We start from the raw sequence: 15,394 nt of genomic DNA, 5'->3' as shown, positions 1-15,394 counted from the left end.
TTGCATTTGTTTGTACTAGTCTGTACTCGTCTGTATTCGTTTGCATTTGTTTGCATGTATGTACATGCTTATACGCGAGTTTAGGCATAAATGTGCACGCATGAACGCGCCCTATCAGCGCTTCCAAAATTATGAACAGCAACTCGGAGCAGAGAGGGCCACCAGATGAAGGGGAAGAACGAAATGGTATATTTTTATATAACAACGAAACAAACAATGAAGGGGAATCGTGTAATATTTTATGTTTATTTCTTTTTTTTATTTCTTTGTTTTTTATAATGATCATGACAGCAGATAATGCAGTTCAACAGAGTAGCGAATATGATAATAGTAGTAATGCTAACATACATGGAGAAGAGAGTAGTATATTAAATAATTATAATGATAGCAAAATGATGAATGACGTATATGAAAATGTATTGATACAAAGTTTAAATTTCAAGGGTCATTACAAAATTAGATCTAGTGATATGAGTGAAAAGTATGGAACAGAAAAATGGGATAGGAACGATCTGGAAAATAAAGAAATGCATAATGAAAAAAAAAAGCAAAGTTTTCTGTCAGATGGGGGTGATTTTGAAGCTAAGATGATAACACTAAAGCTTGCACTACATAATGTAACAAAGGTTTTTGTGTTTTTTCACTTTGACCCGTACAACTCAGTTAGTAGTAATAATGAAGAGGATAAATTAAAATATGGAGTAACAGGTAATAAGAAAAAAGACTATCAGAATAGTGAAAAACGGAAAGGAATAAAAAAAAAGAAATATGAATTTTTAGGTTTAACTGGTATAAACATAAATAGAAAAAATAATTTTATTTTTAATGGAACCGGATATAACATATCGACATTCTGCCAATCAAAAGAAGAGAAATGTTTATGTAATTATACAATAAATATTAATCAGAATGTAAATATGTACGAATCAACATCTTTAAGAGAATTAGAAGAATCATACTTATATTCATTAAAGAATTATCTGATGAATGAACCTGAATATTACAATGAATATATATCATCTGACTATTATCAACAATATGAAAAGTATTTAAATCATATTGAACAATATTATAACGATAACATTATTAAAAGGGAAGCGAGCGATTACTCAGCAACCCCCCCTCCTATAGGGACGAACATACATGGAGATGTAAATAAAAATGGTGAAACGAATGTTAGCAAGACGAATAATGAACCTGTTTTGGGAGCACCGCTGGGAGCGTCGTTGGAGATACCGTTGAAGGAACCGCTGGAGGTACCTCCTTTGAGCACCACAACAGATGATAGATTTGACTCCGTTCGTACAGGAGATGCACATGCAGGGGGAGAGGCAAATATAAAGGAGGGTACTGCTACGCGCAGTCCTGGTGCGGAAGATGGGTCGGATGGAGAAGGAAAAGAGAAGGACACTTCTAACAGCGCTGGGAAGCGGAAGGCAAACTACGATGGTTATATTCTGTCGAACAACTGTAACATCTTCATATCGTTCGAAGGGGAAGATATCGACAAAAGGTTCTCCTCCGCGAAGGTAATTAACTTTTCCATTCTGTTTAATATAAAGTCGTTAATAGAGTTAGGTTTGTTTTGGTCCCAGATAGGATATAACGAAAACATGAGAAACATGGCAAAGACATCGTTAATATCTATATGTTTAAATTCTTTCATCGAGATATTTGAGTCGTTACTACTACTGTATGAAGTGATGTTATCAAAATTATTGCTAATTCATTTTATCATTATGGTATTATTAAAATTTTTATTGTTTACATTGATGGAAGTTCGTTATATATTAATAATATGGAAAGCTAATCATCAACAAGACATTAATGATGGGTGGGAACAAATGCAAAGGAAATTAAGTATATTATATAAATATTATTATGGTAGTATATTATTAGTAATCATTTTATTTTATTATGTTTTTCCATTTTGTCCATATGTATTATTAGTATTATATTTATGTTGGTTTCCACAAATATTACTAGATATATGGAAAGGACAAAGAAACTCTGTTAATTTAAAATTTGTTTTTTCCTTATCCTTATGCCGCTTATTTTTACCTATATATATTTATTTATACCCATATAACATATTTCAGTTAGATGTTTTTGCACAAGTAATTGATACATCCAATACAACTTTTAGTATTCTTTTAATTATTTTAATGATTACACAATTAATTCTTATGTTTCTCCAAAGGAAATATGGTCCACGTTATTTTGTAAACACTGATATACTACCACATGTACATAATTATTATAAAACAATCGATGCTAATTTTGAAGCAGGTATACCTGAATGTGTAATATGTATGTACGATATTGTACTGAAGGACAACAAATACTGTGTTACCCCTTGTTACCATATTTTCCACGAGAACTGCCTGCAGCAATGGATGAACGTAAAGCTGGAGTGCCCAACCTGCAGGGGCGCCCTCCCAAACTTTCCCTAGTTTTAGCGGCGCGTTGAACGATCATGTTATATGATCGCTTATGCTCCTCTCCTTTAAGTGTTGGAAGTTATGCCAAATGCACACTCTGCGGACATGTGAGCATTCACATATATATATATATATATATATGTACATACATAAGCCAATGAGATTGTATTTTTGTCCTTTATATTTCGCTTCGTTTATTTTTTCCTTCTTTTCATTTTTACTGCATTTATATTTAACTTCTTTTTTTTTTTTTTTTCTTTTTATGAACTGTTCATGCATGTGTAAATTTAGTAGAGGCCAATTTGGTTACAAAAAAAAAAAAAAAATGCAAATATTATTCCCTGTTCATATATTCTGTACTATTTTTAATATATAAATTTATTTATGCACATACTGTTGCATTTATCTCTTATATTCATATTTATTTATTTACTTCCAATTTTTTTAGTTTAATTTTTTTTTTTAAAAGTTCAACTCTTTAAGCAAACAATTTTAGCCTATTATCAAGCAATGCTACAATATATTTTGTCAAATTTGCTCTACGCAGGTAGGACGGCATACGGCAAAGGATATACGTCGCTACACGCTCGCAGAGGCAAAAATATATACACATATACATACATATATAAACATATACCTATATATACATATACATACATATATAAACATATACCTATATATACATATATATACATATATATATATACATATATATTTTATTCCCCCCCCCTCGAACGACGGCTCACGTCCGCTTGGGAAGTACATTTATCAGCGGAGAATTGACCGTACGCCGCTAGGCAATCCGCAGGGCGTAGTATATTCTTTCGATATCGTGGTTGTACAGGGATAAAATTGTTGGTTTTAAATGGCTATTTATAAAACAATATGATAGAAGGATGGAAATATTTTTGTTGAGCTTTTTTTCCGGACTGGTCAGTAATTGCATTGCGTGAGGAATTACTATTTTGATTTGTGCCACAACAGCCATTTCCACCGCTGATGATAATGCTACTGCTGATGATGATGATGGTGGTGGCACTGCTTCACAGTTATAACCACTCTTCAACGAAATATTTTTCAAAATCTGCGTGAAGAACATAACAACGTTATTGAGTAAGACGAAAGACGATGGGTTTATGTCCTTACTCCCCTTCGTGTGTAAAAAAATGGAAACCATCTTGTCTGATAATGTTTTAATAAAATGATCGCCATACGGATCAGTGCTCTCTTCAAATAAAATTTTTGTAAAAAAATTAGTATACTTGGACAAACAGCAAATAAAATTAATACATGCATTAGTTTGATTTGTTAAAGTAGTATTATTTTTAGATGATAATAATAATAATGGAGTTAAGAGCGATTTTTTAATTAGAATAAAGGTAACTCCATCTAATTGAACAGAGTTATCGTTTTCTTTGTAAATTTTTGTTCTTAAATTGTTTACTAGATCTGACTTATCACCTTTGTTGGAATTATATTCCACGTTATGACTACATATCTTTGTTTCCTTTGTCGTATTTTCCCTAGTATTAACATAGTACAAATACAAATAAAACCTGCTTAAGAGTAAAAAGCTCAACTCGCTTACTCTTGTATCATTTGACTGCGTTAAATGAAGAAGCTTCACAAAATTAGCATTCTTAGCTTTTATATGATGAATAGGTAACTCCATTAATATTATATCCTTTTTAATTTCTTCATTCCAACTTACAGTTAAATTGAATATAAGAGATAATATACTTTTTATCAAAATTATATTTTCACATTTTTCTACAAAATAAAATATATGTATCCAACAGGTACGAATAAAAAAGGATCGAATTTTCTTATGTCCAACTAAGTTTATCATAAGAGATAAATAGTTTCTATGCATATCCTTGAAGTTGTAAAACTGCTCGTTAATATATATAACAATGTTAAGTATACATTTCATAAAATATTTTTCTAATACGTTTAACACATCTGGTAATATTGTAAAATTAGACAATATTTCGAACAGGTTTACAAATTCGTATTTCTCTTCGTACATGCGAATCATTTTTCTTTCCAATCCTTTTGAAGAGCAGTCCTTCTTACTTTTACAGCGGCCTGCAAAGGAGTTTATCCCAGATCGATTACTTTTCTTAATACTGTTAGCGGGTTTTTCGTTACACGTGCAGTTATTTACCGAGCGTTTGCCTGCGCAAATGATGCATGCACTTCCTTCTACAACTCCTCTTTCTACAGAGGTTCCTTCTACAGTGGTTCCCTCTGCATCGCTTCTGTTTACAGTGGTTCCCTCTGCATCACTTCTTTTTACAGCGCTTCCTCCTACAGCGCTTGTTTCCCCCCCTGAGTTGTCTGCCGCCTTCTCCATAATATCATCCATATCGACGCTAAAAATTTGCAGCTCGCTCGGTTTCAGTATGTGCCTTCTCAACATATGGAAGCGTGCCATTCTCTCCTGCGTGTACATACTTCTTTCTCTTCTTATATAATCATCCATTTTTCCTAAAAACTTTTTTAATATAACAGTACTGTATTGTACTATTTCATGGTAGAAATATTTTCTTGCATTCTCATTTTTTCCAATGATACATATAAAATATATACACTTAGGAATACTAAACTTCCTTATAAGATAAAATGTTAAAACTGGTTTCAATGCATTAATACAAAAATCAGAGTAATGGTAACTCTCTTCAAGTATGAAAGTTAAAATGCCAATAATTATATTACCGCACTTTTTTAAATATGTTGATATGTTCACTTGTTCATAATTTATACACACATCATCATTTTTTAATATCACATCACCTCCTAACTCTTTCTTAACATAAAACAAAATGTTGTTAAGTTTATCCACAAGGAACGATAAGAACGTAATTTGTTTCCTCCTGTCATTACACTTACTTTCCAATTCGTATGCACAAGAACAGAATGCCAATCTTATCACTTCACTTTGTACTATCACCTTCTTAACATTCTTTAGATAATCATAAAATTTCTTGTCATTTTTTTTTATATCCAATTTGGACAGTTCCCTAAGCAGATTCTCCATGTTTATTTCGGCTTCCACGTTTTCGCCATTTTTTTCGCCTGACTTGTTCATGCGAATTTGGTCGCTGTTTTCTATACTGTCTCTCGGAAGCCCCTCTAAGAAGGGGTTGCACATCATTTCATCCATTTTTTCCGTTTCTACAGAACATTCTTTACTATTTTGTACTGCAAATCCGTACATTACTTCTTTTCCCTCTTCTCGCCCCGCCGCTCTACCCCTATCTTGCAGTATCCTTGTGCACTTTTGGATGTACTCGATCACCTGCTCATCAGTGGGATCAAACGAGTGAGCTAACTGGAAACTTTCCAAAGCATCGGAAAATCTGTGTAGTTTATAAAGTGCGAGTGCCTTTCTTGAATAACTCTTAAACATAACATCATTTTTAATAGTAAAATCGTTTCGAAAAATGGTATAATAGTCAATAACCTTATCGCAATTTTGAATAGAATTTTCATACTGATGCATTTTAATATAACATAAGGCTAGATTATTATACACTGATAGGTAGTCTTTACATATGTTTATTGCATCTTTGTAACAGTCAATGGCATGCATATATTTTTTTTCTTTAAAATATGTATTGCCCCTCATTTTAATAGTATAAGCAATGTTTTTATTCTCTTTTTTTTTACTGATATCATCATCAATTTTCTTTTCAAGTAATTGAAAATTTTTATTATTTTTTGGAGTATATGATACCATTTTTTCATCTTCATCAAACGTGTCTGTGCTCGGTTCATAGTGATCCCATTTCTCGTAATTCACAATATGTTTATTTGTATCATTACACTTATTTTCATCAGTACACATACTCTTAATATTTTTTTTCAAGTCCCCATTTTCCTTTAAATATTTATGCCATAAACTTCTGCGTACATTTCTCTTATCTTTTAAATTTTTATAATTTCTCACTTTTTCGTTTAATTCTTTTTTTCTTTCTTCTTTGCTTACAACTACATTATTACACCTCTTACAATTTGTTAAATGATAATTATATTCAACAAAACAATAACGACAAAAGAACAGATAGTCATCTTCATTACCTTTTCCTTCTCTACCCATTATAAATTGTCTTTTTTCCTTTTCCTTTTCTTCTTCTCTTTTTATTTCTTTTATTCGTTTTTTCAATAGTATATCCTTTTCTTCTTTTTCAATATCTTCTACACTTATTTTTCCATCCAACAAGTTCCTCACTTTTGTTGTTACATCCTCTACTTTGGTTAGGAATTCGTCAAGTTCTTCTTCGTTTGGCATCATGTAGTTGCTACCCCTTACCGCTGTCATGTTCTGAGCACGTGGATGAAGCAGTAAATCGAAAGAAGGGGGGAGTATATGTTAAGGAGGAACTACACAAGAGGTCGGTAGTTACACATGCACAAGCGTAAACATGCGCATATGCATATACGTATGTATATGTATATATGTATATGTATATATGTATATATATATATATATATGCATACATACATGCACATGTAGTTATGTAGGCATGTATGGCGAGCAGCCCTAAGTGTGTGCAACTGTCGAATATGTAGGAACGCGGATACTATATCGTACTATCTACAAATAGCATGTGTGTAAATAATTTATTTAAAAAAAAAAAAAAAAAAAAAGGAAGAAGCACATTAGGCACTCTTAATTTCGTGTATTACGTCATTCCTTTATACACTTTTTTTTTGCTTTTTTTTTAAATTCTATTTTATGTTCATATGTCTGTATTTTTTTAATTTCCATTTTATGTTCATATGTCGGTATATTTTCATTTTTCATTTTATGTCCATATAACCGCATTTTTTTTATATATTTTATTATTAATTTTTTTTGTTTTTTTTTTTTTTCCCCTCCCTCTCCCCCCAAGTTCCTCATTTTTTCTTGCCCTACTGCGCCATAAGGCATACGGCATACCATAACTGCATGAAAATAAAAGTAAAAAAAAAAAAAAAAAAAAAAAGAATCCGGAAAAAAATAAAGAAAAAATTAAGTGAAAATGTATAGCGCTGTTTGCAAACTTTACAGAATGCCCTTTCTATGTTGGCAGTTGATTTTTCATTGCACTCACTGCGGTTTGTCGCTCTTCATGCATTGTGTACATATCGTGCATTTTGTGCATTTTGTACATTTTGTGCATTTTATTGCTTCTTATCGAGATTCACTACATTTTACTTTTATTTTTTTTTTTTTTTCCTTTTCCTACTTCTGTTTTCCTATTTTGTACACACGTAGCCTAGGAGTGCTCGATTCTTCTCTGCGATCCATGCTAATGCAAGAAAAAAAAAAAAAAAAAAAAAGTTAAAAAGAAGAGGTTAAAAAGAAGAGGTTAAAAAGAAGAGGTTAAAAAGAAGAGGTTAAAAAGAAGAGGTTAAAAAGAAGAGGTTAAAAAAAAGAGGTTAAAAAAAAGAGGTTAAAAAGAAGAGGTTAAAAAGAAGAGGTTAAAAAAAAGAGGCTAAAAAAATGAGGCTAAAAAAATGAGGCCAAAAGAAATAGATTAAAAAGAAGAGGTTAAAAAGTTAACATAGGTGAAAAAAAAAAAAAAAAAAAGCGTAACACAAAGCGGTTTACGGAACGAACTATTGCGAAAAAGCAGAGATACATAAAAAAGAGGAAATTAAAAAACTGTCCGGACTTTTTCTTTTCATCAATTCGCGTAACTTCCCGTAGTGCAATTAACTGCTTTTTGGAACTGAGCATAATGCTTATAATTTGATAAAAGGAAAAAAATATCTGCTACTTGACAAAGAAAAGAATAAAAAGAGAATTTAAAAAATATATATATATATATATATATATATATATATATATAAGCTGAAAAAGGAGAAAGAAGTGATCTGCAGGAGTAGGGCATAATAATTTGTTTGGGGGAGCGAACCTGTTCAGGAAAAACATGTCGAAGGAATTAATGGAGGGTTTAAAGCTCTTCAAAGAGCTTATATGTAGTTATCATAACATAAGCGCAGATGAATTACAGAACGCAACACAGGATGATATAAACAGGTTGTTCTTAATAAGTGAAGATATAAGTGAACCGAAAAGTTGCAATATATCTAAATGTAAAGAATTATTAACATCTTTAAAATTAGTGTTAATACATTTGCCATCCGTTGACCCATTAATACCAATAAATAAAAAAGATATAAATGAGTTATTATTAGCAAGAGAAACATTAGAAAAGGGTGTAATGATATCAATTATGGATGGTGATATAAAATCCTTTACTATATACATTGCACAGTTATTTATATACTACTTTGATTTTAATAGTATCTTACCGAAAAGTAAAAAACAAAATGGTATTTTAGGCGTTTATTTACTTTATTTGTTATCATCGAATTCTATAGGTGAATTTCACATGATTTTAGAAATCATATCCATAGATGATCAGAATGACACGTTTATAAAATACGTTTTAGAATTAGAACAACATATTATGGATGGGTATTTCCATTATGTTCTAACTAGAAAAGATGATATACCATTGTATTTATATTCATTATTTATGGAAAGACTATATAATACTATTAGGTTTAAATTAGCTGATTGTATCTTTTCTTCATCAAACTCTATTAGTTTGGTATATACATGTGAACTACTAAAATTTAAAAATGAAAATGAACTTTATCAATTCATTACAGACTATAATGAAACCAAAACTAGCCAAGGGGAAAACAACTTAATATGGGAAGTAAAAAATAGCAAAATATTTTTCAACAATCAGACTGTACATGTGCAGGAACTTCCAGCTCTTGAGATACTGAACAACACCATAGGGTATGCTACCGAACTTGAGCGAATAGTCTGAAGATTGAGCAAATGGAACTAGAAGTTTTGAGTGCAGCCGGAACAGGAACTGAAAGTGTACGCGAATGCGAATGTGCACGTACATATTTTTGTTTATATAGTATACCCTTGCCTTATTAATCCAGCGCGTACATTTTTTTGGAATAAAATGCGCCGAGGTGATCACTACATTGGCACTTCTACAAAAACATACACCACTTTGTCCTTTCGTCCTTTCGTCATTTCGTCCTTTCGTCATTTCGTCGTTTCAACTTTTCGTCATTTCGTCATTTCGTCGTTTCAACTTTTCGTCCTTTCGTCCTTTCGTCATTTCGTCGTTTCAACTTTTCGTCATTTCGTCATTTCGTCGTTTCAACTTTTCGTCATTTCGTCGTTTCAACTTTTCATCATTTTAGCTATTTTTTAAAAATTTCTGTCGAACGATAGTTATAGTGAGTATTCCCCCTTAGGGTTACACGAACGGCTGCTTCCTGCGTCCCACCTCACCCCCAATCGTTACAGGGGTGTATGCACTTGTGGGGTGTGTATGAGCACACACTCGTGTAATTTGCTTCAATAAATGGTTAATTATGAACAATTCAGGATTCAAAGGAGGTGAAGTAGAAAACAGCTCAACTCACGTGGGTAAGTTGCATCTTCACAGGTATATGTAGGTATGCATTTATGTACACATTTGCATGTTAGGTAATTACTGCAACACGTGGATATCATTGTAAAAAACATATAATTCGTAACTGCAGCATAATGAGGAAGCTACTACAGCTGCTATTACTGTAATTGGTATATACACCTGTTAATATTTGAAGCATGACTGCTTTACTTGTAGAACTGCTTATACCATTTTACATGATCCTCCTTTTTATCTAACCCTTCAAAAGACATGCATATATCAACCGGGTGCTTATTTTGGCAACACGGCAATATATAAGTTTAGAAGAAAAAAAAAAAAAAAAATAGATAAAAAGGAAAGAAAAGAAAAAAAAAGCAATACAACTTAACCATATTACAATGAAACAAAACATAGTGCAGCATACATATTGTAGCAAGTTAAATAATTAAAAAGAATGATGCAAAGGTGTGTACCCCCTGCAAAAGTATACTAATTCTAATGGTTATAATAATAAATTTATATTAAAAAAAATGTATTTATAAAGGGCTAAAGAATAACGCATATTAAAACAGACATAATATTCAAAAAAATAAATTAAAAATAAAAATAATAAAGAAATAAAGGAATAAAGGAATAAAGAAATAAAGAAATAAAGAAATAAAGAAATACAATAAAAGGAAGTAAAACATGGTAGAGCATATATAGCATAGCACAGCACGGTATAGCTGGCTAATATAAAAAAGGGCGAAATTATAAATTAATTCCTTAATTCAGCATTTAATGCATCTTTTATACATACACGTAGAAACATGGGAGCATGCACTTCACAAATTACATAACAGAATTAACCTAAATGAAAAATAATTATTTCAATAAAAATGAAAAAAAAAAAAAAAAAAAAAAAAAAAAGGGAAAAAACAAATAAGGACGACTAGAGATATGGAAATGTCGTCTTCCAAGAATAAAGATATAAGAGCTGTTAAAATGGAAGAAATGGGAGAGGGAGGGGGGTAAAAAATTGAGCAATAAAAAAATAAGAAGTAAAAAAATTAAAAAAAAAAATATACCATAACAAACGTGTAAACAAAAAAAAAGAAAAGCATATGTACATATACATACGCAGCGCACATATGATGTATATGTTTATATGTATATATGCACAGTTTTACGCATGTCTATACATGTACATTAAATGCACTCATGTTCAAGTGCAAGAACATATATACACACACATTGTTGAAGGATAAAAAGTTAATAGCCGTAAAAGGTATTGGGCCAAAATGAATAAACAACACCCTTGGGTTAAATTTTCCTGGCCTTTCTACATAATTTATTTTTTATAGCAAAAATAACAGCTATTATCATGCTCTTAAAAATATACCATTTCCGCCTGAACAGTGCATAATTTGTTTTCACCAAATGTGTACATATATAAATGCACATACGTATAAATATATATACATATGGGAGCATACATATACACATTATACGCATGTTTTTTCGTATGTGCATTTTGTTAATTACGGAGCGAACTACACAATTAATGAAATGTGCTAATATATTTTATTTTTTTTTATTTTTCCCTTTTGCATAAAAAGGCTATTCAACTTTCAATTATTAGACGAGGCTTATTATTTGATTTGTTTTTCTCTAAATTGGATTCATTAATTTCTTTGTTTATATCTTTATTAACATTTATGTTGTCATTTGAGTTTTTCAGTGCACATTCTTCAAATTTCTCATAAACAGATTTGGGTAATATTTTTCGCCTGCACGCGTCAGACATTTCTTTAATTTCCACGTCGGAAAAATTGAACAGTTCAGGTAGTTTGTCAATATATTTTGGAAGCCTTTGCAGAGGGGGAAAAAAAAAAAAAAGCAAAAAGAAAGTTGTAATAGGGTGTATTACACACATAAATTCGTATAAATGTGTATTTACGTGTATGCATATTTATCTATCTATATAAGTATGTATGTAAGTATGAATGTATAGGCGCATACATATATATATATATATATATGCACACATTTGGGTATATGTGGAGAGGGTGTGTAAGAGAACATTTGCAAAATTTTCGCAAATTCCCACATAACAATTCGACTATTACTTAATACATGGATCCCTCAGATCATCAAAAAATGGATCAGCCAGTGCCTTCGAAAAAAAAAAAAAAAAAGCAAAAAAGAAAGTAAAAAGGAACGTAATAGGGAACGTAAAAAAGAAAAACATTCCCTGTGAGGGCGTGTCTTTAAATTTTCAAAATATATTCATTGAAAAACTATATAAACGCAAAATTGGAATTGCTTTTTCGTCTTTAGTTTTATTTTATTTTATTATTTTTTTTTTTTCTTCTTTTCTTCTCTTCTTTCCTTGTTCCTCCTCTGAGTCCACTTCTACCCCACTCTTCTCTTTCTTGTCCATTTTTATGATTACCTCAATTGGACTAAGCCTTTTTAACGGTTCATATTTTAAAAATTGAGATACTAAATTTATAGCGTCTTCCGACGTGCCTTTTGGGAATACCTAGGGGAATAAGAACAACCAGAGGATAAAAAGAAAAAAAAAAAAAAGAAAAAAGTAAACCGGTAAATAGGTAAATATACATACGTATATGTAATGTATGCGTATAAGTATATACATACATGCACAAGCACGCAGGTACATAGCAATTCCGTCGTAATGTTCTACTCAGTTCATACCTTTTTTAAATCTTTTGGTTTAACGTTGGGAAATTTAACATCCGCATAATTCGGGTTCATTACTTTCATCTGTTCTTCGGTTGGCGTACCTTCATCGACAAACAAAAATAATGCAAAATTCTTTTTTTGTATTTCATACGTACATATGCACGTCCACATACGTGCAAAAGTTTACATTCATGTATATGATCATATACATGCCCTCCCTGTTCATATGATATATGTGGCTTGGGGGCCGTATATAGAAAACTTGCACTCGAGCAATTTTATGTACCTAGTACTTGTATTATTCTAACTAACTGGTCAACACTGGACTGACCAGAAAACAGGGGATACCCCAAAATCATTTCCGCTATTATGCATCCTACAAAGGGGTGAAAAAGAACGCATACGAGCATATGTGCACTCAAATAAGTAGGTATACAAGTGCACATAGGTATACAAGCGCACATAGGTATATAAACGCACATAGGTATACAAGCGCACATAGGTATATAAACGCACATAAGTATATGCAATAATGTGTGAAGGCATGTATTCCCCTCCCCCACTACATCCACGTAAGAATACCTAAAGACCATAAATCGATATGAGTAGTGTAATTTGTAGAGCCTAACATCAGTTCAGGTGCTCTATAAAATCTAGAGCAAATATAGGAAACACTGCGTTGACCCATTAATAAATTTTTTGCACTACCAAAATCGCATAGTTTTAATGTATGTGTTTTTGGATCAACTAATAAGTTTTGTGGTTTTAAGTCCCTATGACAAATCAATTTAGAATGTAGATAAGCTAAAGCTCTACATAATTGATATGAATATAATTTTACTAAAATAAGAGGTAGAGATTGATTATTTCTAGCATAATATTTCATATATTTATGTACAGTTTGTGGAATATATTCCATCACTACATTTAGAAATACACTCTTTTCATTTTTTTTAATACATTCTGTATAATAATAATCTTTTAAATATATTATATTGATATGATTCAAATTTTTCATTATTAATAATTCTCTATTTTTATATTGTGGATCTTGTAAAACTTTTTTAATTGCTACTTTTTCCGATGAATCAAGACAAATAGCTTCATAGACAATACCAAAACTTCCATTGCCAACTATACCACCTAATTTGTACGATTTATTATTTGATTTATTTATTTCATTCTCTGTAATTTTATTTTTATCTTCATTATTACATTTACTGCTCGTACTCCTTGAATTCCCATTGTCGTTCTTTTTGTTCGATACGCATTTGTTACTGCTGACTTGCTCTTTATTGTTTGTTTTTTCGTTTTCTTGGCATGCACCTGTGTTCTCATCTACAAAGGGGATAAGTGGTACATGTGCACATGTATATGTATGTTTATATGTGTGCACATGCACACACACACACACATATACACATACGCACACACATATATACACATACACACATACACACACACACATACATACACACATACACATACACATACACATACACACATACATACACACATACATACACACATACACATACACACATACATACACACACAATATACTGACAAGTTATACGTAAAAACGTTAGGAAGAGAGTAAACAGTATAATAAAACGACGAGGAAAAGGGTTGGAAGAAAAAAGACAAAATGCATAAACAGAACGCAGCTCTTTTCTTTACACACAACAAGTTAAATTTCAAAAAAATTATTCCCTCATATAGAATTTTTGCTCAGCGCTGTAAGACTCGCAAACCATTAGCATACACATATACACAAATACATATATACATATAAACACGTATACACAAATATACAAAGGCATATATACATATAAACACGTATACACAAATATACAAAGGCATATATAGAGTATGTACATATGTTGATATACACACGTGCAGTGTCAAATGGCAGTATGCCTACATGCCCGTATGTATAAATGTACGCATGTGCTTATGTACATATTTATATGTATGCTCATAACGCATATTATCTTAATTTCATTTAAAAATTATTGTCTTTATTAAATATATTAATTCTGTTAAATTCGTTAATTCTGTTAAATTTGCCAACTTTGCTAACTCTACCAGCCTTGTTAATTTTTTTTTTTTTTTTTTTTTTTTTTTTTCTTTCCTTCTTACCAGTATGCCAATCTTTCATATTTTTTGTCAATTCTTTCTCTGCTTTTTCTGTAAATTTTTTGGGAATTATGGCACGTGTCGAATTTCACAGAAATGCAAGCGGCAAAAGTATGTATGGTTGCGGTTAGGCCTGTACTCACGTGCTACTTCTTACGTAGTACTCCTTCACATATGTACTGTATGCGTGATATGTACGCGTACATACATTGTAGTATGTATATGAATGTATGGATACAATATGTCTACGCATTTAACGAATGTAACTATGCCTCAATCGTACATTTTTTTTTCCCCCCTTTTTTTTTCTCTTATAAAATAAACTATTAAAAATTAGTACTTACAATTATAGTTGTCAAAAAAAAAAATATTTTTACCTAAATATCATATAATATGTGTGCTAATAACTTCGAATTCGTAAGTAAAAAAAAAGAAAAAAAAAAAATTATTATTATTATTATTAATATTATTAATATTATTAATACTATTATTATTATTAATATTATAAATACTGTTATTATTATTAATATAATTATTATTATTAATATTATTAATATTATTATTATTGTTAATATTATTATTATTGTTATTATTATTATTGTTATTATGATGATAATTTTTTTAAAAAAATGTATATATACACATAAAATAAATACAAATCAAGAGAACACAATGAAACGT

General features: G+C 30.8%; 4 protein-coding genes across 4 annotated transcripts; 2 read left to right on the top strand and 2 right to left on the bottom strand.

The window, feature by feature from the left end:
* Positions 1–131: 131 nt before the first annotated feature.
* MKS88_002478 (E3 ubiquitin-protein ligase) lies at positions 132–2,453 on the top strand (the record flags this gene model as incomplete). The annotated part of the gene is made up of 1 exon (XM_067215491.1): positions 132–2,453. One exon carries the CDS (start codon positions 132–134, stop codon positions 2,451–2,453), a length of 2,322 nt encoding a protein of 773 aa, XP_067073912.1.
* A 781-nt stretch (positions 2,454–3,234) lies between these two features.
* On the bottom strand, positions 3,235–6,765 carry MKS88_002477 (tetratricopeptide repeat protein; the record flags this gene model as incomplete). The annotated part of the gene is made up of 1 exon (XM_067215490.1): positions 3,235–6,765. One exon carries the CDS (start codon positions 6,763–6,765, stop codon positions 3,235–3,237), a length of 3,531 nt encoding a protein of 1,176 aa, XP_067073911.1.
* Positions 6,766–8,377: 1,612 nt separating this feature from the next.
* On the top strand, positions 8,378–9,277 carry MKS88_002476 (26S proteasome regulatory subunit RPN12; the record flags this gene model as incomplete). Its single annotated transcript, XM_067215488.1, has 1 exon — positions 8,378–9,277. The coding sequence occupies one exon, from the start codon at positions 8,378–8,380 to the stop codon at positions 9,275–9,277; it is 900 nt and encodes a 299-aa protein (XP_067073910.1).
* A 2,212-nt stretch (positions 9,278–11,489) lies between these two features.
* Positions 11,490–14,735, bottom strand: MKS88_002475 (glycogen synthase kinase 3; the record flags this gene model as incomplete). The annotated part of the gene is made up of 7 exons (XM_067215487.1): positions 11,490–11,736; positions 11,995–12,041; positions 12,321–12,410; positions 12,587–12,675; positions 12,861–12,950; positions 13,157–13,912; positions 14,717–14,735. The coding sequence occupies 7 exons, from the start codon at positions 14,733–14,735 to the stop codon at positions 11,490–11,492; spliced, it is 1,338 nt and encodes a 445-aa protein (XP_067073909.1).
* Between the last annotated feature and the right edge of the window lie 659 nt (positions 14,736–15,394).

This window comes from Plasmodium brasilianum, chromosome 8 (genome assembly GCF_023973825.1).
Source record: "Plasmodium brasilianum strain Bolivian I chromosome 8, whole genome shotgun sequence".
Classification (NCBI taxonomy): Eukaryota; Apicomplexa; class Aconoidasida; order Haemosporida; family Plasmodiidae; genus Plasmodium; species Plasmodium brasilianum.
Note: the sequence above shows the minus strand (reverse complement) of the source record. Positions and strands in the feature narration are given on the sequence as shown.